Source organism: Erpetoichthys calabaricus, chromosome 18, assembly GCF_900747795.2.
Source record: "Erpetoichthys calabaricus chromosome 18, fErpCal1.3, whole genome shotgun sequence".
NCBI lineage: Eukaryota > Metazoa > Chordata > Cladistia > Polypteriformes > Polypteridae > Erpetoichthys > Erpetoichthys calabaricus.
Genome location: NC_041411.2, coordinates 15,831,398 through 15,856,304, shown reverse-complemented (window position 1 = coordinate 15,856,304; position 24,907 = coordinate 15,831,398). Strand labels below are relative to the sequence as shown.

General features: G+C 37.3%; 1 protein-coding gene across 2 annotated transcripts; it reads right to left on the bottom strand.

The window, feature by feature from the left end:
• mvk (mevalonate kinase) lies at window positions 1–24,812 on the bottom strand. Of its 2 annotated transcripts, none has more exons than XM_051921380.1 (12): window positions 24,678–24,812; window positions 20,330–20,422; window positions 19,408–19,555; window positions 19,123–19,270; window positions 17,009–17,161; window positions 13,113–13,216; window positions 10,034–10,079; window positions 9,791–9,881; window positions 7,527–7,643; window positions 6,886–7,039; window positions 748–1,888; window positions 1–618 (listed from the first exon to the last, which is right to left on the bottom strand). In XM_051921380.1, the coding sequence occupies exons 2-11, from the start codon at window positions 20,405–20,407 to the stop codon at window positions 1,713–1,715; spliced, it is 1,215 nt and encodes a 404-aa protein (XP_051777340.1). In that variant the 5' UTR covers window positions 20,408–20,422; window positions 24,678–24,812; the 3' UTR covers window positions 1–618; window positions 748–1,712. The 2 variants fall into 2 exon arrangements, with proteins under 2 accessions (XP_051777340.1, XP_051777341.1); XM_051921381.1 differs by having other exon boundaries at window positions 24,673–24,808.
• Between the last annotated feature and the right edge of the window lie 95 nt (window positions 24,813–24,907).

Below are 24,907 nucleotides of genomic sequence, written 5' to 3'. Positions count from 1 at the left end.
AGTAAGTGGGTAAAATAAAACTCAATGGAAGCTTAAAATGTTTCTATAACTTAATATTTTCATGTGGATGACGTTATAATAAAAACAAAAAATAATGGAAATTTTAGGTTTTTTTTTTTTATTAGACTTCCTTTATTACAATTCGCTGTTACTACATAAACCAAATAAAACGGTTGTTCAATTAAAAATTCAATACTTCATCAAGAAAAACAAAGCATCTGTAACTTTTGGCACTACTGCACCAAAGCTTTTTACCTGTTAGATGTCAAATGGTATCCAAAAAAAAGCATCAGACCTTCCTTTCTGAGAATATTCAGTATTTGTTTTTTGATTTACAGCATTTTCTTTACTGTCCCCCTCTATAAGTATAGCATTAAAGTCAAACATTTTCTATAGCTTGGCGGATGTCTTCCCACCAAAGTCCCTTAGGATTACATACAGGCCCATATACATTTTTACAACTGGAACCCAAGAAGGTTAAATGATTTGCACAGGGCCAGACAGAGAAACTAAACCAGCCACCACCCAAGCCACTATACCACACTATATACCAGTCCTTGCAAATGAACAATTATAAAAGTTTTCATACTTTAATAAATAAGACATCAAGCTGTTAAACTGCTTTCCTTTTGTCTAGTTGACAATGTTTCGGCAACCTTTAATATAAAAGCAGCTTAAAAGTGAAGCATTGTTTAGAATAGAAGAATTGTGAAATGTAATGGTACATCCTAAAAAACAAACAGTCACGGGGTAACACACTGTATTTGCAAGTAATCCACCTACTTAGCCTGATAAAACATCTGCCGTAATGCTCCACTGTAGGCCATTGGCAACTGAAAGCTAACTTGCTCTGACCATTTCTGATATACTTTGGTGGCCTGGGGACACAATGACCTTTAAAGTTAAAATGAAACGAAACATGAGCTTCTTTTTAACAATCCCAAGCATATTAAGAAAGGCTATGCTGCTCTCTGCTGGCTCAAAGCACCAATAAGACATTTAAGTACAGACTGCATTTTTGGATAATGCAACTTCTGCTTATTAAAATGGGTACATAAAGCAGGATTACTTAATATCTATATTGTATCATGTGGCTATCATGGTTCAAGGAAAGGCATATTATCACTTCTAATTTGTTAGCTAATTGCATCTGTAAATATTAGCAGGAAAATATATTTCCTGATGACCACTAAAAAAGATGTTATATCTATCTAGAAAGCAACAGCATAAAAGACACACTTAACCTTTTGCCCTTTGCACATTGATGTAAAACGTTTTTTTAAGAAGCATTTTCAGTGATCTGTTTTCCAACTGCTCTGTCAAAGACTGGTAGGGCATATTAGGCCAAGACATCTCAATAATTACTGTTGACACCACCAGCAAACATGAGACCCTGAGTGTAGCTGAAGCAGTTAAGCTCAACTTGACAGCACCTCCCACTGGTTTTGGCAGCACATTGCAGGTTAAATAACTACAGCAACCGTCAGTAAGTCAGGTGAACAAAGAGAAAGTCCGGTTCAGGATGGACAATTGAGTATCCAATCTATCAGGCTGCTAGGACAGCAGTTGTGTTTACTGTTTTCATAGAATCACTTCCAGTCCGGGAAGAAACTGATGCCTAACACAGAGGTACAAATTAACTAGCATATTTAACATTGTATTGCCCAGAAGGCAAACATTACAAAAATAGTCTTTTCTTTAATTAAATAATTTCAGAGATTTTGTTGATTTCCAGATGAGGGTGTCCACAGGATCTCTGAGATCTCCTCTTTCACAGAGGAAGTACAGTGAAGCTGCACTCCAGGTGCACCAATATTGGTCTCCCAGCAGTCATAACCACAATCTTCAAGTTCCTTTATCACTTTATCAACCGTAATACTGTCAGTACCTGAAGGGGGAGAGGAAAATAAAGGATTTAAACCGGCAAAACTATAAAATGTATCTAAAGCTTAAAGTTCTAGTGATAAAATAGCATCTTATATATCAGAGAGAGACAATTTGAAAAGAAAAACAAATTTCACAGTCAAAGAGCAAGGCCCCAGAGATCCATGCTCCATCAGCCACTAGTGTGGCAACAGGTGAACGAAGTGAAAAGCCTATCCATAAAAGGCAAAACACCCAACGTCAAATGTTATTCAAATATCCAAACTAAAATGCCAGTATTCAAAGACTGAATTGGCATTTGGTTTGCAAATGAATGGACTGAATTAATATATGTTAAACTGACAAAGCACAAATGCTTGAATTGAATTAATAAATGCCAAATTGACAAACTAAACAATTAAAATGGAAATGTGAGCTTAAATAAAAGAAACAAGAGAGTATGCTGCTTATACAACTTCTGATATAAACACAAAGATGCTCATCTGCTCTCCAGCTAAAAGTGGGTCTGTTTTTGCCACTTTTCTCTTTGTAAATGCAGACAACATACAGAGAGAAGCCCACTGCTCTTTCACAAACACAGCGCGCATATATATGTGTGTGTGTGTGTGTGTATATATATATTATATATATATATACAAACACACACATACACACACACACACACAGTAGCAGCTCCAACCCCAACATAACCAACACAAGGAACAAAGTTTGCCCTGAAGTATACAAAAGCAGCATAAACACAATCGCACTCCTAGCCATCTGTTTCAAAAGTGGCTCCAGTTGTTACATGCTACCACGCCAAACAGTGACGGACATTGTCAAGACAGAGGCAGCCATGGGAGACACTACAAATTCATTAGTGCAGATGAATTCCCAAGCTGCCTGCCCAAGAGAACAATGGAAAAACTAAACAATATCGTAGAAACCAGGATAGAGAATGAGGAGATGGAATAGAGTAAATCAACCTAATATGCTTCCGAAAGCACACAACAGGGAGCTAAATAATAGTCTGAATTGCATGCCAGTGGCTGGTAAAGAATCTTCCATTACCCCATGAATGGCTGCTCCTGCCATGTCGCAAATGAGGGGCTAAATAAGTAAAGCAATTTTCACTAATAAGTGTGGAAAAATTGCCCTGCTGTGCTGTTCTAATGGAGAAGAAGGATTGGCTCAGCTGCAAGCAAGAAAAGCTTTAATAAGTGTTAACGTTTATTGGCTACTGGAAGTGCTGACATAACCATGAGATTGATTTTCATTCGCAGCTCGAACATGAAAACACAAAGGGTATTATGACTATAGGAGTGAAAGTCTGTTTTGTCATCAACAGTAGATTTAGGGGCAATACATTATATTCTGAGAAGCACCATCTAAAATTTTGATAATGCTATTGGTAAAGCTGAGCTTCCCTGTCTAAACATTGACCTCTAACACAATATTACATTACTTTAATGTAGAGATTGAGAACTGCTGAAGCTACAAGATTGCCCATTTTATTGTAACAAAATAAAATATGACTGAGTCCTCTAATAAGCAGGGTCTGGTTTATGCACTGGATATCCAGTGCTAGTTAAACCAGCTTCATCTTGGCTTGGTTAGAATTCTGCTTTGTTTGACTTTGAGTAATTAGAGGTATTGAGATACAGCACCCAGTTTTAGGGCATCAACAGGAAGAGTGAGTGTGCGGGTGATATTTAAACATTAAACTTTTTCACCGATTTGCTTAACATTAACTTATTCAGTGTACACTTACAAGAAGTGTTCAAGTGTCCCTTATACTGTATAGGTACGCCATCCAGTGATGATGTTACATGTTACCCTAATGCAGCCATTGGATAAGCTTTGCCTGCCCACAATCTTGAAGTGGATAAGTGGGTCAGAAAATGGATAGACGGGTGTAATAAAACAATAAGAGCGTCTAATAAGGGAGTAAAGTCTTCTAGGTACCACACTAACTTATATAAAGTAAAAGCAATTGAAAGTAGGCTGTAACTGACATCAGATTCATCCTACACACCTAAATCCTTGAAGAATCTGCAGCATTCTCTCTTGTCCCAAAAGGACTAAAAATCCTCTGCCAACCCCAACCCCCCCTCCCCACTTTAAACTATGACTTGCTTCTCTGCCCTGGTTTTTATGTATATACACTACAGATGAACTCAATGCATGGGTTTACATGTGCATTTTACTCCACTCCTGTACATCACATACACCCGACAGCCACAACATTAAAACTACTGCCATCTGAACTGGATAACACTAATTATCTCAATATCTCATTACAATGGCACCTGTCAAGCGTTGTGATATATTATGCAGAAAGTGAACATTTGGTTCTTGAAGGTGATGTGTTGGAAGCTGAAAAAAAGGCCAAGTATCTGAGCAACTTTAACACAGGCCAAATTGTGATGGCTATATAATAATTCATTACATTTATATAGCGCTTTTCTCAGTACTCAAAGCGCTATCCACACAGGGAGGAACCGGGAAGCGAACCCACAATCTTTCACAGTCTCCTTACTGCAAAGCAGCAGCACTACCACTGCGCCACCTGTGAGGATATATGACTGTAGCATCTCCAAAACCACAATTCTTGTGGGGTGTTGCCCATATGCAGTAGTTACTACCTACCAAAAGTGGTCCAGAGGAGGACAACCAGTAAATCAGTGACAAGATCATGGGTGCCCAAGGCTCACTGATGCATGTGGGGAGCAAGGGTTAGCCCAACTGATCCAATCAGACAAAAGAACTACTGTAGCACAAATTGCTCAAAAACCTAATGCTGGTCATGAGAGAAATGTGTCACAACACACAATGCATCACAGTTTGCTGCGTATTTGGCTGTGTAGCCTCAGGCCAGTCAGAGTGCCCATACTAACCGGTTTTCACGTTGTGACTGACCTGTGTCTATTTGCATGCTACTATATGGATGACTGAGCACTTTACAGAGCCTCTGCTAGCGCTGTTTTGTTAAAGTAGAGATTGGGCTTTCCACTTCACCCAGTGGCATAATGCTATAGTGTATCTGATGTGCCCCCTAAGTCAGTAGATGGATTAGGAGAGCATGTGGGGGGGGTCATTAGATCACTAGAAAAGGATGTGTGGTGTTCCCAATATCTTTGCAAAAGGACAAAGGTCCAAATCTTTAGAGTCCTGGTGCTTCCCGTTTTGCTAGATGGTGGTGAGACATGGATGCTATCCAGTGACCTGAGATGAAGACTGGACTCCTTCCGTACAGTGTCTCTTCGAAGAATCCTTGGGTATCGCTGATTTGACTTTGTGTCGAATGAATAGTTGCTCATGGAGTCCCAAATGATGCACATTACCCACATTGTGAGACAGTGTCAGTTATGGCACTACGGCCATGTGGTGCGATTTCACGAGGGTGATCTGGCTCACGGGATCCACATTACTGAGGACCCGAGCAGCTGGACCTGGCCAACCGGATGCCCACATAACACTTGGCTGCTGCAGATAGATGGTCATTTCTGGAGGGTGGGACTGGACTGCGTTTCTACCTGGGGAATTGCCAGCTAGGTTCCTAAGCTGTTTACCAGTGTTTCAGGATAAGAATAACTTTGCCAAAGTCAAAAATACACCAGACCACTAAAGGCCAAAACTGGAATTAGCTTTGTTGAATTTACGTTTCAAAGTCACAGATTTTATCCATTAATCTGAAACTACACCTTGATCTTGAAAACAGCAAAAGAACTGACAGCACTAATGCGGGAGAAGTGATGCATATCACTGGCTAATCATAGGATTAAGGCTACCTGGGTGGGCTCTACAGGATGACATCAAAGTGAATTTAAAAAGAAGTCCTTTACAGTAAAACAGGTTGCCTGGACAGAACAGAGACTGCAAGTTTGAAGCGTAGTCAGGGAGAGTGGACATTGACAGGATGGGGTTGATGGCCTAGATGTACAACCCAGTTTCAAAAAAGCTGTGTAAATTGTAAATAAAAAATCATTTAAACCCTATACTTACTTGAAAATACTACAAAAACAACTTATCAAAATGTTGAAACTGAGAAATTTTGCTTTATGAAAAATATATGCTCATTTTTAATACGAAAGGCCATCCTGTGTGTAGTCCTTGAAAGTGTCCTAGATGTCAACATGTAGCTATACTATGTTTAAGTTACAATGTATAAATAGGAGTGGACAACAGTAAGAGAAGAAACATACACCTTCAAGTACAAAGCTGGACACAAGGTTCTCATTTATTGTCTTAAAATAATTCTCTGTGGCCATAGAGCAGGGCAATTCAAAACAGAAGTCTTAAGAACCAACAAATATGTCTGAATAAACAACCTTACAGCTGAACTGTCAATTCTGTATACTCCACCTGTTCGTTCAATACTGGTGCTTGATGTAACATTTTACAATTTTATAATAACATTAGCAAACGTTCAACACAAATACCAATAACAGAAATGAAACAAGAAGAAACTATAATACTTTGAAAAGTTTACAATAAAGAATTAACATAATAGGGCAATTTCAACATCTCTTTTTGTGAACAACCCTTTGACAGCCATTATATTGCAGTATTATTTTTAATCTCTCTGAATGTTTTGCAACATGGGAAGAGCTTGTGCTTACTATTTAATAAATAAGGTTGCTCAGGGCTTCTTGAAAGTACATGTTTTTCTTCAAATCAAAATGTTCCAACTCTCTAAAGAAAACAGTTCTTAAATGAGAAAATGTCTGTGACTAACTTCTTAAAATTGAGTTTGTAACTTGCTTCTGTTGTTTCATGAGTCAGATATATAATATAGGGGAGTCTCACTGCAAAAAGTAAAGCTAATGTATGGTGAGCATATTGGGGCAACAGTTGCAGCTGTTACATCATCTAGGTGGGTGCTACACAATAGTGGTAGTTGAAGTGGTTCCCCTCTGTCTATGTAAAGCGTTTTGAGGAGTGAGAAAAGCACTATGCAATTATTATTATTAATTATTAAAGCAACTTTGATTTTTCAAAACAAAAAATTTCTAGACTCACCTGGTCTCAGTAGGGTGATGCCACAGCCCCCTCCACCAGCCCCTGTAAGCTTGCTGTGCAGTCCGTGAGCTAGCGTTATTTGACATAGTTTGTCAAGTGACGGATGGCCCACACCGATCACATTGAGATGGTGCTGGTTGATGTCAAAAAGTTCCTAATGTGGGGATAGGGGGGGTTAAGGTTAGTGTTAGTGGAGGATGCTCACAAAAAAAACCAAATAAATTCAGTATTCATGAACTTGGGGATGCAGTGTAGTACCTGTACATCCTTGGATTAGGCTACTTTAGGCACATTTCAGTGAAAGAGTTAAATGTATTTGCTGTTTTTAAAACTCACTTTTTAAATTACTTTTAAATAGCCTATTTCATAAAAAATTACATTAAACTAGGCTAAACCAGTAGATGTATGAATGGAATACTCACTTTTAAAGAATGTGCATTGTTGTACAGGCAAACCTGATGCAACTGATTTAGAACTTTAGTGTTACATTTACTAGATGCTGAACTCGACTTGCAAATGTCAGATTTAATTCTAAAGGTGGCACCTTTCTTTTAAGGGATACATCTGCCCCAATTTAAAATATTAAAGCATTGTACATAATACTGTAGCTGGGAAGGAAGCAGGGAGTAGTGGGATCTTACCTCCAGAACATCATAGTGTTTATCTGTTGGGCCTGTTGCCATTTCTCCCAGTATCTTCTCACACTCATGGGAAATTGCATTGATTGAATCAAGCACTGGAATTGTTATGGCTGGAAACTAAGCACAGATTACAGAGATAACAGAACTGTAACAAAAAATTTCACCCCCTACCCCCACCGACACATTCAATTTTAAAAAGACTTGCAAAAAAGTAGTATTAAAAGCACTAAAAACGTTTTGATTAGAGAACTGGATAGAATGAAAGCAAGACGATAAACAAGTCAAGGACAGTCCACTTCTTAACTTAAAGATGTTAATCTAAACAGCAGGCATTCAGTTGAAAGGTTTTGGAACATCAGTTTCTCTTCAGAATACAATATTATGCACCTTTATTTCTATATATTATTAATATTAACTATAGCAGATGAGAATTCAGATAACCTGTAGTTTGGTTATTGGTATTATCTTTTCTGCAACATTCAAGTCAAATATACTCAATAGTCACTTCAAATTTAGAAAGCAATGACACAAATGGAACAAGATGACACTATAAGCAAAATATAGTAAAAATTATATAAATAAAAATAACAATGCCTCTTAAACCACAAGAGTTTGACTTCAATGAAAGTCTGCAGAAATCCTAATTTTATGTTGCCCTGGGCTATAAAAGATTGCTGCATATTTGTTTAAAAAACAGCAGGAAAAACAGCATTTTCAGACATCTGCAGTTTAGACTAGCATTCTGTGAGAAAACCATGAAATATGGCACCATCTAATGGACAAAAGTAATATTGTGTAGATAGAATGGCAGTAGGTCAGAACTAACAGTACTTGTTAGTTTATGTGTTTATAGGGTTATTTTTGTCACAGAGTACAGAGTAAAGTGAAATCCTTATTCTGCATGCAAATGTTTTTTACTCTCTCTTATGCCATTTTAACTGGGACCTTAACATTAACTACTCCTAATTTAAAATGCCTGGGGACATTATTTTTGGTTATTTTGGAATACTTGCATATGCATAATGAGAGATCATTATTTACATCTTATAAACATAGCCTAAGGGTAATTTTATACATTTTTAATAATTTTGTGCATGAAAAAGTTTGTGCACAGTAGCACTGGCAGAATACCTCAATCAGCAGTTAAACAACAGCAGTTTTTAAGTCTCCACCTATGATAGTGTGTTTTTGCTTATTCTCATAGTACATTAACCTTTTAAACAAAACACAGCGAGTATTGCATGTAGTGATGCTGATGATAGCTGATAACAAATTGGTGCCACAAGAGCATCAGAGCCTATGTTCGCTCCATGCCACTCGGCACTATTGATACTTGACGCTCACTCCCCCTCCTACACAGCAGTTTGGTAGAGCAGGGAAGCGGTTATCTTGCTTTCTGAACTTTGGTAATTCAAAGGGGGATTGAAGAAATCAGTTGTAAACTGTAGGTACCAACTCATGTCTTATTTATATCCCCTCATCAAAAGAAAAACAAACAAAAAAAAATAATAATAATAAGAGGAAAAATTGTTTAGAGCCCTGTATGTGCAAGTGAGGTCGGGTATGGAATTTTCTCACTTGTGGCATCATGTCAGCGATCAAAAAGTTTACAATTTTGGGGTTTTGCTGATTAGGGATATTCAACTGCATCATAAAGCAATAAAGATAGTATTTTAGAAGAGGACAGTCCTCTCCAGATCCTCCAAAAAATTACAGTATGATCTCTTAGGATTGCTATTTTTCAGCATCAATGAAATATATGCATATCTGGGGAGAGGGTTAACTTCTGACCAGCTTTAAATCAGACAACTTAAAATGTCAACAGCTTTTAGGATGGCAGTGAAATATTCCAAATGAACTTGGAAGTTTGAAAAGAGAAATGCCTGTATTTATTCATTAACAAAAAAATGTTACTCCAGACAAGAAAAAGTTAAAATCGAAACAGGATATAATGTGAACAACAGATTTTCAAAAATGTATTGCCTATCCATCAGCTTTTCTCTTTATATATTCTTGATGGATAAACATGCGCACTAAAAATGCATGCAACTTTAAAGTAGTCTTTTACACTTCACTAAAAACTCATCTATAAAGCTATTCTAATAAACAAGAACTCATAAAATACAAATATCTTTCCCAAGAAAAATTTAAAAAGCAAATGCCATTATTAAATGTAATCTCTAATGAAGATTAACCAACTGTAACAGCCAATTTTTAAAATTAAAACTGTGGGAATATAGTAAACACACACTGTCTGCAGTTACCTTGAGAATTTTGTCTTTCACTCCAGCTACCAGAACCTTTGTGCTTCTAGGAACTTGTGTGTTTGTCAATAGTATCCTTAGTATTGGAACACTGTAATAAATGGATAAAACTTTAATATCCAGGCTTAATAATGTATTTTTTAACAACTTTCAGCTGCTTAAAAACACATTGGTAAGGAAAAATTAGTCTGCTGTCAATGTATATACTGATATTTCAAAATTAGGAGGTGGAAAATTACTAACCTGTTTAATGGTGTTATATCACCTGAAAGATACCTTAAAGCTCCACCTACAAATTAAAAAAAAACAGCCACCTTTCATTTTCTAATTCAAATCTATTTCTGAAAACTGGTCACTAAAATAAAAAACGACTATGAAAAATCTATTTCACTTTACATAAAATGGGAATTATATTTGCATTACCATTAACTAGACAAAGAGCCCGTTTCGACAATGTAAGATGAAACGGGCACGAGTGGAATAGTAATAAGTATAAGCACCACAAACCTGATATAGGTGTATTGAATGAATGCGTAATTAGGCCTCGAACTGTAGTCGAAATCGCCTTTCAGGCCTCTAGAGCTTTAATCGAAGTCGCCTTACTCTTTGAATTTTCACGGCCATAAATCCGCCGCCTGCCGCGATGTCGGTCTCGTAAGGTTTTTCGGGCAGCTGCGCAGAAGGCGACTGCACATTCGGCTTCGGACAGACGTGAGCGAGTGAGTGAGTAGGCTGGCGAATTATATATAAGATAATAAAGATTCCTCACCAATATAAAATCCCAACTAATTTCACCAAATATCACTGAAACACCCTTAAATACCAATATAACCACCAACTTTTGATTTCTCTATGATAAAAGAATTGTTTTATATCAATAATCTTACTGAGAAATAGACTAATGTGCAGAACAATTCCTATTACATTAAAGAAAGATCAGGATGTGACAATTTATCATTTATGTTTATGGTCTTTAGATAGATAGATAGATAGATAGATAGATAGATAGATAGATAGATAGATAGATAGATAGATAGATAGATAGATAGATAGATAGATAGATAGATAGATAGATAGATAGATAGATAGATAGATAGATAGATAGATAGATAGATACATACTTTATTTTACTTCTAACACAGCGGACTAGTCTGACAGAAAATTGTGTGTGATGATGCGTGTTCGGCTCCATGCTCCCATCTGCTGTTCTGGAGCTCTTGAACCTGTCACCGTCGGTAATGGTAAGCAGTGAGGCAACAACATTGCAAAGGGATGGTGCAAAAGTAATTTTATTAAACACAACAAAACAGTCAAAAAAAGTATTCAAAATAAATAAAGTGCAGTGCCTTCTAAAAAGAGTCATTAAATAAATAATCCATAAAACAAACGTGGAGGTTTAAAAATCAATAAATAGAACAAAAATAATAATCCTTTAAAAGACAATGAGGTTAAAACTTTGGAAGCAATCTCTTTAAAACAAAATGCCCGGTGTGTTTGTTTAACTAGTGACTCCCCTGCTTCTCCCTATCCAGGCATTGTAACAGGGGGAGCCATTCTACCTGCAGCTGACCTTCTTTCCACTTCAGAACAGGTCTGGAGGCCTACCGATCCCTGGCTGCGGTCGTGCTCTCAACCCAGACCGGGACTTGGCTTCTCTCCAACAGCCAGGACTCTCACGCTGGAGATTATCTTCCTAAGTCTCCCGACTCCTGCCGTCTTCCACGGCGAGTCACCCCCCTCGCTAGTCACTCCCGCTCCTCTCAAAATGCTCAGCGGGAGCGACCACAATCAACTGCCCTAGGTGTTGGATAAACACCTCACTAGGGCTCACAGTCCAACTGCACTTGAACCTACTGTCACTCGTTCGCTTGTTCTTCTTCGCTCTCTCTCTCACACCAGCTTTCTCCTCACTTCCTTCCAGCAACCTCCGTCTTTTCCTTTCTTTTCTTTCCGTTCATTTTCTTCTCCCCTAGTCGACTCGCGCTTCTATTTTATTAAGAGGCATGGCAGCTGTAGCAAATTAGCAGCCCCCAGAAACAATCACAGATGTGGGCGTTCTCTCACCTGTGCACTTAGGTCAGAAACGCCCACACCGCAAATCACCCTGGGAACAGCTTCAGCCACACAACCACCACGCCCCCTCGCGAGCATGGGGATTATTTATTTTAAACTGGCCTTTGATGAGAGCTGTGGGCCCACTATACCACACTGTGGTTATGATGTTTATGTAAAGCATTTTCAATTCCTTTCACTTTTTCCACCTTATTTGGGGCAATTTTGTAAGATTACATAGATACTTAATGATAAAGACAGTCACTGCAAAAGCACATGGTAACAAAGTGGACAAAGGCATACGACTAGCAGGATGCAGCTCAGAGCGAGTGGGCATCAACAGCAGTCAACTGTGTACTAATACTTTCAAACTTTTTTAGAGGTGTGTTGGATGAAACGCACCTTATGGCAAAAAAAGTCTAGACACTAAGTTTGTAGTAAAAAAAAATAAAAATAAATAATAAAATAATGAAAAATCAGGTAAAGTGTTGGGATGCTTTCTATCAATACTGTACTTTAAGCAAGTAATGAAAAATAATGTCAGCACATTCAGCTTCACTTTTTTCATTTCATCTTAAAAACATTGAAAGACCAAATATTGAAACCCACTCTCACTGGTATAAAATGTTATTTAAGTAGCTTGCTTAAATTTTAATGAAGATTTAAATAGTGCCTTAAAATGGCTGTGATCAACACATATACTGAGGAGTCTAACATCCTTAACTTTAAAGAGCAAAAAAGATTAAACAAATGACTTAAGTTAGGGAACAAAGTGGAATCAGGCATAGGAGTCAGATTCTTCTTAGGAGCACTTCATCTCACAATGACGGCAAGCTGTAGCACTGCGTTTGCATTCCTCACGGATACCTAAATGAAGATCTTAACTATTGACTTAATGCATCATTGCCATCGAATGGTATGCATCGTTTGCCAGTTTATTTGGGAGAAGTTTTGCGTTGCATTTTGCTAAATTAAGGTTACAAAACATGCATTTTACTTTGTGCCTATTGCTTTCAAGCATGCTCCAGTTAGATCATGTCGGCAGGTTCTGTAATTGATGCTTTTTATATTATCACCTTTGTATTGTTGTATTGCTCTCTCTTTGGCTTTTAAAATGGGGGAACTTCTATAGATCTGTTTGCATTGTTAATTTTCTATTAATTGGTGTTGGCAACGTTATTAAAATTAACAAATACATCTGTTCTCATAAACATTCAAATGAGCCATATCTGAATGACACCAGAGCATAAAATGAAGTTAAATTTCTTACCCCATGTACCCACAGCATTGTCCACACCAGAAGGGTTACCATGGATGATTTTCTCTCCTTGAAATGCCCACTTGTTAATTATCTCAAGCTCCTCTCTATTCCATCTATAAGGTAAAAAGAATAAAGAAAATGAATAAATGACATATTACAAGCAGACACATTTCCTTCCATATTTAAAATATGTGTAGACGTTATCGGGAACTCTAAATTTGGGATGTGATGGGCTTTGATAATCTACAGTTCTATAATATTAAAGGCACATACGGAAAATGGATAGACAGATTGATAAAGACTGCAATGTGTCCCAATTATGGGTGTGTGATAATGATGACAAAAAAAAAAAAAAAACCACACAAGATATCTTGATATTTTCAGGGATTTTGTCAGTAATAACTAGACAATATTTTGCAACCTTCAAAAATACATTTGTAAAAGTCTTATATTGTAATAGTTCCAGCTATTACTAGGATATACATTTTTGCATACTAATGGTATTAATGGAAACATCATATTGAAGGAAACTGCGTCTTATTTATTTCTTAAAAATTAAGCATTCAAGTAAAAACAATACAAAAACATCAAAACCACCAGTCAAGTATAAGTAAACCATTTGAAAGTGACCTAAATGATTTACTTTGTAAAGATTTGCACAAAGACCAACAAAAACTATTATAATGAGAGCAACAGACATGTCCCCTTAATGTAAACAATCCAAGTGAAATAAAAGAAAAAAAAATACACTAGCATATAACATTTTTAAACAAATAACTAACTTCAAGTTCTGTCCAATAACACACAAAGATACCAGATTTTTTTTTTTTGAAGAATTTGCACTTTTTCAGATTCTGTCAAATATTGCACACTGGAAACTCCAGGAAAAAAAATTAGTATTTGTAAACAAATGACACCAATCTTCTGCAGTTTACACACCATTGTTTGGCTGCCTGAATCATACGATTTAGGCAGAACTAAATTTAATGATGTAGATTGTGAGGCTGGTGGTTTCTACATTTTATCTCCTGGTGTTGTCTATTCACTCATTTTAAATTACCTATGCTAGCTTAACTTGTGGAGCAGTGACCATGTATGCCTATACTACCCAACTGAATGCACTCTTAATGCGCACACGCAGAAATCTATCCTATTAGGCTACATGACACAGTGAAGGCATGAACTTTCAAGGAAAGTTTGCGATTTGTTTCTGTAAAATGACTGACGTTCTTGATAATTTCAGCTTTCACATCATTACAACAACAATTAAGATGTTATCGTAAATATGGCAACACCCCTAGTCAGAACTGCAGTGGTTATTCAAGTGGCATCCAATCAGGTATTAACAAGGATAGACCTGTACACAATGATTAAGATTTCAATAGACAGCAATTACTATAAATAACATTTATAGTGATGGCTAAGAAAAACTTCTCGTGTTTTCATAGAGAACAAAGGTCACAAAATTTCTAAAACAATAGCAACCCAGCTTGAATAACAGAGTATAATATTAAAATACCCATTTTAAAAAAACAACAAAAAAAAAAAAAACAAAATTACTTGTAGTGCATTAGACAAAGTTGTAGCTCTGAGGTTAAGGATCAGTGCTGGTATCTGAAAGGTTACCGACTCAAATTCCATTACTGCCAGAGGGGATCCTATGCTGTTGGGCCCTTGAGCAGTGCACTTATCCTGTAAATTGATTCAGGGGCTCTGTAGAATGGCTGACCCTGTGCTTTGCCCCCCGCCAAAAGGTCATGCAAAAAGACAATTTCCCTTCAGGGATTAACGCACAGTGTGCAAAAAACAAATAAATAAATGGTAGGTATCCAACCACATTTTCACAATGCCCCAAACACACTCATTTTGGCTAAAATATTGTTAAACTCCTTCTGAAAAATGTTCTCTTGTACATGAGAGATAAGCACATTCAAATAACATTAAGCTTTTCAACCAAAGACCCACCTAAATAGATAAACTAGTCATTGACACTCTTTTTTCAGTAGTAGTATTAAACCTAAATTTCACTTTTTTGGTGCATATAAACATTAAAAATGTCATGAAATCTGATTGAAGCACAGGAGATGGATGTGAGTAGCTGCAGAAATCTCCTACATTGACTATAATGAGTCCCATAGCTGTTATAAATTGTCTGGTGAAGAAATCTCAACTCTGCATATCTACTTCCATCACAGACGCCTGACTGTATTTAGATCTGGGGACGGGAACCTTTTCATGCTTCTACAATTGTTCTTGAAATTCCCTAGCCTTATAGTATGGAGCCTTATCCAGCTATAAACACCATTTACATCACTGATGCAAGTTGTTCTGTTGATATCAATGCATCAAATATAAACTATGAAAATGGACTGCACATTATAAACATCACCAGCATCAGACTGACCTGTTGTCACATACCCAGACGAGTTCATTAAATCCCAGTGTTGTTGTCTGTACTCTACTCAGCATGAATAGATTGAGACAAATAATCAACAGAACAAGTGATGTTTTCCTAGTTCTTAAGTGTTTGTTTCTCAAATGATAATATTCACAAATATTTCTTTTGTAGATTTTTCCTTTAAATTTTCAAATGGGACTAGAACCTGCATTAAATCAATGACTTAACATCTGCAGCAAGATAACACTAATACTTCGATATTGTGTAACAATGGAACTGACTGAAGCAAGGGGGTGGATGGGGTTGGGACGGGGCGGTATGTGGAAATTGCCAAAAGAAAATGGTCCCCTCATTATAAACATCACCAGCATCAGACTGACCTGCTGTCACATACCAAGATGGGTTCAAAAGAAACAAATCTAAGAAAAAGTTTTTAACAACAAAAGTTAAAATCTTAACAGGTTGTATATGTAAATGCAGAGCAGGCATTCAGAGACAATATAATACATATCCTTGAGCATCTAAAAAAAGAAACATCCTAGTGTGGATATAAACGCCATATCACAATATGTACAACTAGCCTACCCGTCCTCCTTTCATGTTTAGTCACAGACATGAGTGAAACAGCAGAACAAAAAAACGAAAGCCTGATTAGAAAATTACCTTTTCGCATACAGGTTATCACACAATTTTCATTGCTAAGCATGGAGGTTTGGAGAGGTATTTAATTTAACCTACAAATACAAATGTGTGGCATTTGTTTTCCTGAGTGGTGTTTAGAGAAATTAATCTACCCATAATTTGTGTGGTCAGGATGTTTTATCAGAATGAATTACCCTTACTGAAAAATCACAGACATCCCATAAGAATATTCAGAAATCTACTCTAGTTACTTGTATAATCAGAAATATTAGAGCAAGGAATTTCATAGAAAGAGCAGGTTAATATAGAGTACATATAAGTGGACACTCACTGCATCACATTGGTCCACTTTGGAAATTGAGGGAGAGGTGCAAGACCCAGTAATTTACAAATGTATCTACTCTAAAAGTGGAGCTCTGCTAGTTTAAAGGGTAAAGGTAAATGGAGATTTCAAAGACTTTAGTCTTTTCACTCAGCTAGTGACACAATTCAACATATGGGTTTATGTGTTTCACCATACAGTTTAAAAGTTCTACCTGTGATTATGAATGTTTCCTTCTGGGGTTTCTAGTTTATAAAGACATTGTGTTAGACCAAATGGTGTACAGCAGGATATATGCATTTTGATTCACAAGATTTTCATCTATAGCTGGTCTCTCTCCTGTACACAATCCTCGCAGAACATTCTTCAGTTCCTTAAGATTTAGATTAACTAGATAAGTGGAAGGATGAGATTGACCACTTAAATAAACAAGGAAGCAGTGATTCACAACCAAAAGGCCATCAAACAACCCTGAAAAATTCTTGGATAAGCAAGAATGTTACCTTTTAGGGTTTATTTTGCCCTTAGAGAGTACATTCATACCTGGAAATTTGGCACCCATTTACAGGGCAGGATAGCACTCCGCAAGCGGATAACAGAGCAGCAGACAAACAAACCACATAGGCTGCACTTGATCCCAGACCAGCCCCTGTTGGCAACTCTGACCACACAGTCACTGTGATACCTATCCAATCCCTGAAACAAACAAGAAACACAAAGTTATAATACTTGTAAATGAGGACATCACCCAGAAGCATGATATTACACATACAGAATTATGTCCTCCACAAGTGCATGCATTTGTTTGTCCACAATAACTAAGCTTATAACCACTGTCAGTCTTGATTGCAAATATTTAACTTTGGTGTCTTCACTTTTGAAAGACCCAAGTACAGTAATTCTTTTAAGTAGTAAGAATACTTCCGAAAGAGAAAAAACAAAAATTCATGGTGTTCCCATTTAACTTCAGAATTTTAACTTCATAATGTTTTGACTATCATGCAAAAGGCAGCATAAGGAGGAATAGTCACTTGTAACACTAATGGTTATGTAATGTACAACAGACACTCCGACATAAGTCACAGACTCTCAGTTTGTAGTTTTAGATAATGTAGTTTACTTAATTTTACATGGAGTAAAAATGTCTCTTTATTAGTAGGATGATATAGTCCAAGATAATAGGGAGGTGCAAACAAGCAAAACCCATTACAACCATTACTTTTACCAAGAAAACAGACAATTTTTTTTTCACTTGTTTATTTTTAGCACTATTAACAAATGCATCAAATCGCTCTTAGAAAGTTTTACGGTGCCTACCTACATTGTTATTTATGCGTTAAGGTTTACATTTTACAGTAATAAAAATGAAGTCTTGTATAGACAGCGATATTTCAGTGAAAAGAATGAAAAGGATTAAAAAAAAAATCACTAAGGAGAGGAGGGTAATATAGTTCCATCTTCCTCTATTAACTGTTACTGTTAGTCAATAAGGTAGGCTATTAGGTAGCTGGCAAATCCATTTCATGATCAAGACACACAATTTGAAACCTTTAAACTAATTTTGCTTTATTTATTTTCTTGGGAAGGGAAATTGTAACTCTACAAGACCAAGGCTATAATACAAGACTATACTAAGATGCTGAATACTCTGCATTATTATAGAATGTACTCACTCCACCTTTTTGAGCCTCTGTGCCAATTCCTGACACAGCAGCTTTTATTCATAAAGCCAAATAACACTGACTCACTTATCACGAAATCTCCTGAACCATGAGGACTTGGGACTTGAAATTTGAAATGTAGGTTGCCCTTGGCCCATAGGTGCTCGCTAAGAAACAGTTTTAAAAATTTCATGGTCCAAGTGCATTCTCTCTGTATATCTGTTCACTTTTCACGAGAGAATTGCTTAATGGATTTAGATTTGGTTGTTTTCTATAATTTGCTTGAAATTTACGGTTGATTTTGCGACTTCTCTCATCATGCTAGGTACCATAGTTCGCTTGTGGTACCGATGTATTTATGCAAATCCAACAGTGTGGTTGTGGGCCGAGAGCAGGGGGACGGGGCTTTACTCATTCACTCGCCAGCTTCTGTTCGAGTTAGTCTACGTCTCGCCACGTGTTGCAGTGCACCTTGCCTCCGCTTAGCTAGCGATACCCGTTTGTTCAACAGACATTATCATCTACAGATTGTTAAGGAGTAACGTTTGACGTTTTTGAGAGAGAGAGAGAGATCAGAGCTACGTGTGTTTTAGACGGTAGCTGCTGATTGCCAGAGATATCACGACCATGTGCTTTTCTCCCCACACGGGGAACACTCTCCTGTAAGAGCTGAATGTGATCAGATATAGTGCCAACGTCTATTAATTTTTAAAGTTTGTCCGGTTTCGTTACTATGTGGGTGCAGCCATGGAGTACAGATTGTGTGTGTGTGTGTTATATATATATATATATATATACACACACACACACACATACATACATACATACACACACACACACACATATGGAATATATTTAATATGCATGCAGGCAATATTCATCTTTAAACAGTTCTGTTCAGTCACACCTTGGAAAGTTCAAATACTTTGTTTATAAGTCACATACTTTTTGTGACAAGTGCAATGAATCTTTCTAGATTAAGCAGAGGAGTGCGACCTTGATCCAGCAAAGATGGAGACATAGAGGTAAAGGAATGCCAAGGTTGCCAAGGTGGAGTTTTCCATCGATCCTTCTAGCACACCCATAAACTCTCGCAGCTGCTGGATTAGCCCGTGATCTGGTTTATCTACTTTCTGCAGTTCAGCTAAACAAAAGCAGAAAATTAACACACTTGTTTTAGTCAGTATAGTTTTAGAATTGGTTTTAATTCTATCCTTTATAACACACCACAATATTAATGACAATTTGTGCAGTACAGCAAAAATCAAACACGGTTCTCACTTGCATATGCAGGCATCAATGTCTTAAGAGAAGACAAGTCCCAGCTGAGGAATGTGTTGATGTTAGGTAGGTTCAGAGACACCCTGCTGTCTGCACTAAGACCCACTCTGAGATAAGTCCGCATGTTTAAGGCAACAGCCAGCGCCAACTGAATTAAAAAAAAAAACAACAACACAAGTTATAAGAAATGTGAGACAATTTCCGCATGCATGGGACTAACAGCAGCACTTATTGACATGGTTGGTGTAAATAGGCTAATAACATTAACCACACAGCCCTGCATAGAGAGGGGGGAACAGAACACATTATTTAATGGAGGTTAGTTCCACCGAGTTTCTTCCACACTTTGTGTGTGGTATTTTTGGGCAATAATTATTTTTTTGCACAATTCACAAGAAAGCACTTTGCATTCCAGTAGTACTTATAAGTTAGTAATTAAATATGTAAACAACAATTTTTCCCCAAATCATTTAGATAGCTACTGTTTCACTGTTGTAATAAGGAGAGCCAAATAAGAAACAAATAAGTTATTAAAAAGTATTTACTTTTATGCTTATTTGGATGTTGGTCACAGCTTGAGAACTATAAATGTAGAGTTCCAACTGCTTTAGGTGTTCACAATGTTAATTCTGCATGGGCAAGCCTTGCGTCTTGTCACAGTAGGCAATTTTAGCATTTATACTAGCAGTAAATGAAACAATGTTTTAAAATGTTAACAATTAACAGCTGTTACTCCTCTGCTGTCATATTTGCTTGATAGGCTACCAAAATGTAACTTATCTAACTGATACCAATGACTAATTAAGAGACACAATCTGTAATAAACAGCATGTTCTAGATTACAATTACACAATGACTCAAACTCACTCACGACTGATTCCCTCAAGGTTTTATTCCCCAACATGCCCACATATACACTGACCTTTCCATGGACCACTGCATGCTCTCCATGAAGAATTACCTTCCCAGGTGCTGACACAATTAATTCCTTGTCCAGCATGGTGCAAACAAGATCCTGAAAAGGGAGAATGAGGTGCTGTAAATCAATCAGGAGGATAGGGTTAAACAAGCTAGCCAACGCTTGGCGCAGAGTAAAGAATCATTTGACAGCACATTGATTCATTGCAGAATATTTCTTTTAAGAATTCATCACTTGTGTGTCAAGATATGCCCATCAGAAGCATACAGTCTGACAGGTCTCTGTGGAAGACATAATGTTCCTGAATTGCACATTATTTCACTGTCTTCATTTTCTGCTATTTGTTTTCAAATTGCTGCTACAGAATATCCAATAAATCACAGCTAAATAGATTTAGTGATACAGTGTCTAAACCAATTAATAATACAACTAAAAAATAAAAATGCCACACAGTGTATACAATTTTTTAAATTGTGATTGTATATTTTGCCATTCTAGATGGCCACAAACTATCCAGGTAGGTTTAAAAACATACTATTTGTATGTACTACATTTTCATAAAAATGTCATTGACCTTTTAGCTTGTTGAATGGACCGAGTAAATTAAAGCAACACAAAGAAGTTAACAATTACATTTTAATCTTTAATCTTCTGTCTCTCTTTTGAGTATGGCTACACACGTGAGTGTGCTCTACGATCAGACTGTGTTGCAGCTAGTTTCAACCAAAGCTGATGCTACAGCATCCTAGGAACATGCAGCTCTGTAATGGACTATGTACATTATGAACATCCTTCAGTTTTTTCATTATGTTCAGGCTTGTGGGAAATGTTAACCTATCAAATTAAAGAGGTGAAAGGACACTAATAGGGCATCCATCCACCAGTCTAATGTAATAATAATAATAATTCATTACAGCATGACTTAGTGCCGCCAATAAACCAAAAAATAGACCTTTTGATTGTAGGAAAGATAAATTCCAAATAAACATGGAAAAAATGCAACATGCACAAAGGTATGTATCTCAGGTCACAAACAACTCTGGACTCAAATGATCTGAAGTTGGGTATGGCACTACATTGTATCATTTAATATAAACATCAATATAAAAACTTTATTTATAAGATGAGATTTTGAACACCCAAAATTCAGGATGATACTCTGGTTCTGGGAATCTTTCAATCACAAGCCTAAACACCAACAGAGATGTCATATCTAAACTGCTTAAATCAAACTTAAGTGTGAAATATCTGAAATTTATATTATAATATATATATACACATATATATATATATACACACACACACGTGTATATATACATACATACATACATATATATGGCACCATGGCGGATGTTAGCCGACTTGCTGACCAACCACAAGCGTTACCTGGTAGGTAACCACCCATACAATCAAATTGTGATTCAGACTACGAATGCCATGAATATTATATATTATATATTTGGTTCTCCACATTTCAGTTTTACAATGATGAGTGGCCTGGGGGCACAGTGGTTAACACTACCGCCTTGCTCATTCAGGACTAGGGTTCAAGTTCCATGCAAATTTTCCTTTGTGTAAAACTTACCCATTAAGTTAAATGGAGCTTTAAAAATTGGTCCTGCAGGACTGTCAATATGTATATGATTGGGTGCTGTGATGGACTGGGTCTGTTCAGGGTTTGTTCAAGCCTTGTGCCTGATGCTACCACGATAGGTTCTGGCCTACCTACTACTCACCCCGAAATGGTTTGAGCAGATCTGAGAGTTACATATTTCATCCTAAGCAGGATGTCTGTTCCTCTTAAATTCTTTGATATTAGTCTTTATGGGACTTACTAAAGGTTGTGGCACCCAGCCGGGACGCCCAGGAAGACAGGAGGAGGGTTCATTCCTCCTCCAGACCGCGAGGGGGCGTCCGCCCTGGTTGTGTTGGGGCCATGGGTACAGAGCTTGGAAGCCCAACCCTGTAGGGGCCCGTGGTCCCCCTGCCTGAAGGACCGTGGACCCCAGTACTTCCGCCACACCAGGAAGTACTGGGGGGAAGAAGAGAGGGAACACCTGGAGTGCTTCCGGGAGGACAGCCGCCACTTCCGCCACACTGGGGCGTGTCCGCGGGATGGCCGGTGCACACCTGGAGCACATCCGGAAAGAAATAAAAGGGGCCGCCTCCCTTCATTCGAGGCTGGAGTCGGGTGGATGCAGGACAAGGTTCAAGAAAGAGAGAAGGAGGCTGTCCGAAGAGGCAGAGTGGTTGGCCTGGATTTTGGGGAAGATTGGGGTTTGTGGCACAATAATTGTAAATAATAGATAGTGTAAATAAACGTGTGGTGGTGAAAATAACATGTCTGCCTGTCTGTGTCCGGGGCTCGTTCCCCAAGGTCAAACTTTAGAAATCATGTTAGAAATGTCTATGCACTGTCTATTGTCAAATATGTTTGTCACTCTATTTTAAATGAAACAGAAGTATTACACAAAACAGAACTAATCAAAGCAACTAAAGCCAGTATGGAGGGAATAGGCTTCTTTTTTAACACTGTAGAAGAACATTATTTCTACATTACATTGTAGAAGAGGCTGAAACCAATCAGTGCTAAAGCAGGATGGCCTCTCAGAAGAAGTCTCAAATCAGCAGAGGTTCCATAATCAAGCTGGAGCAAACTGGGCTGTGCCCTTTCATGGCTGATTTCAGACCTTTCAGGAAAAAGTACAGTAATTTAACCAAAACTGTGACCATTCTTTGTATGGTAAATCGAGTTAGTGAAAGATTCTATAACCATAACTCGACACTAAAGTGGCTTTTCCACACTGAAAAAAGGCTCTCCTCCCATAAGATGTGGAGACATTTCAATCTCTTTGATAGATCACTTACACACACTCTAGGCACTTCCTATATTTTGAATCCATTTCATATACACAAAAAATAAAGGCAAGAAATATGGTTGCATTACGATTAGTATCACTGCCTCACATGCATAGGTAAACTGCAATCAAATCACAGTGTTGGTCGTCTTTTTCTCATATATACGTAGGTTTGTTTTTTTTTGTTTTTTTTTTAGAACATCCTAAAGATGGGAGTGCTAGGATAATGGGTGACTCCAAGCTGAGCTTATGAGCGAGTGTGTCAGTTTTTTGGTTGGGTGCTGCCTGATAGTTGAACAGTCTATTACTCCCAGTCAATTAACTGGAATAAGTGAATCAGAAAACGTAAACGGATAAATACATGCGAAAAATAAATGCTCAAACAAAAAGGAATTCAACTAATCAATTAAAATAATGTGTGAAAGTCTAGTTATTAAAAAAAAACACAAATGTCTTTTACATTTAAAGAATACATAACCAACTTGCCATTCTTATCATAAATACTTAAGGATTTCAAAAAGTCACATCTGATTTAGGTCAATCGGAAACTAGGGGGAATAAGAGACCTGATGACAAAAATCAATTAGTTAAACGTTTCAAGTAAAAAGCAGTTTTAATATTTTCCTAATTGTGTTCCAAAATATTCAGTAACTGCTCAAAGCCAAAATTCTGAGAGTGTTCAAAACACCATCAAAAACCACATATAAACTGGTTTTTGCTAGATTAAAGAAGGAAATTAAGATGTCGCTAGAAACACGAGTGTACAAGCTACCCACCACCCCAAATGTTTTTAGTAAAGAAATCTCAACATTAGACAAACACAGACCACTTCCCAGCTAGGCCAGGTATGTCCAACAAAAACACAGTAACAGGGCTACATTAGATACTTTACTTCAACTGTCTGTACAATACTGTACTGTACTGTCTAAGCAGAAGTAAATGCAAATACAAAAGTTTGTTAAAAAGGTCAGAAAGCAGAACACAACTGTTTAAAAATGAGATTCCACCATGACGTATATTTAACATGCGCCCGAGATAATGTTTCACATTCAAACCGACGTCTTGATCGCCAGCACGCTATTGCAATTATTTCTTAAACTGCTCAGAGGCCGAGATTAACTGGACAATATTCCAAAAGACTCCCCTAAGAGTTCGTTTAAAAGTCGCATTAGCCGAGTATTCGTTAATCTAACAATATTCTTAACTGTATTACGGAAGCAAATGTTTAAATTAAAGTAATCCTTTATACAAAGAAATAAACTTCAATAAAAAGTACACAAGGTGCACGGAAACATGTATCTTATGATAAAACAGGCGAATAAGAGAAGCAGATGGGGAATTAAGAAAAACCCTTTCGAACTCGACGATTTAACCTAGAAGCGTCACCCCCACCGGCATTCACCACATAAGCCTGCTATGCTTTTAGATAGCTTGCAGCAAGAACTGAATGTAATGAAAACAAACACATTATATTCATCAAACACGCACCTTACATTGAATCCTCCAAAACCACGAACTTCACCCAAGAACTCAATTAGACAAGCGTTCCTGAAAACAACACAATGTATCCAATCGACTTTTTGACTGGGTGACGCTGCACTACGATTTAACCAATCATATTTTGACTTTTCTGTCAATAGCATAATAACACCGCCCTAGTCACGCAAGGAAAGGTGAAGGTGTAGACAAGTGGTCCGAATAGAAGTCTATCACTGTGGTGTGG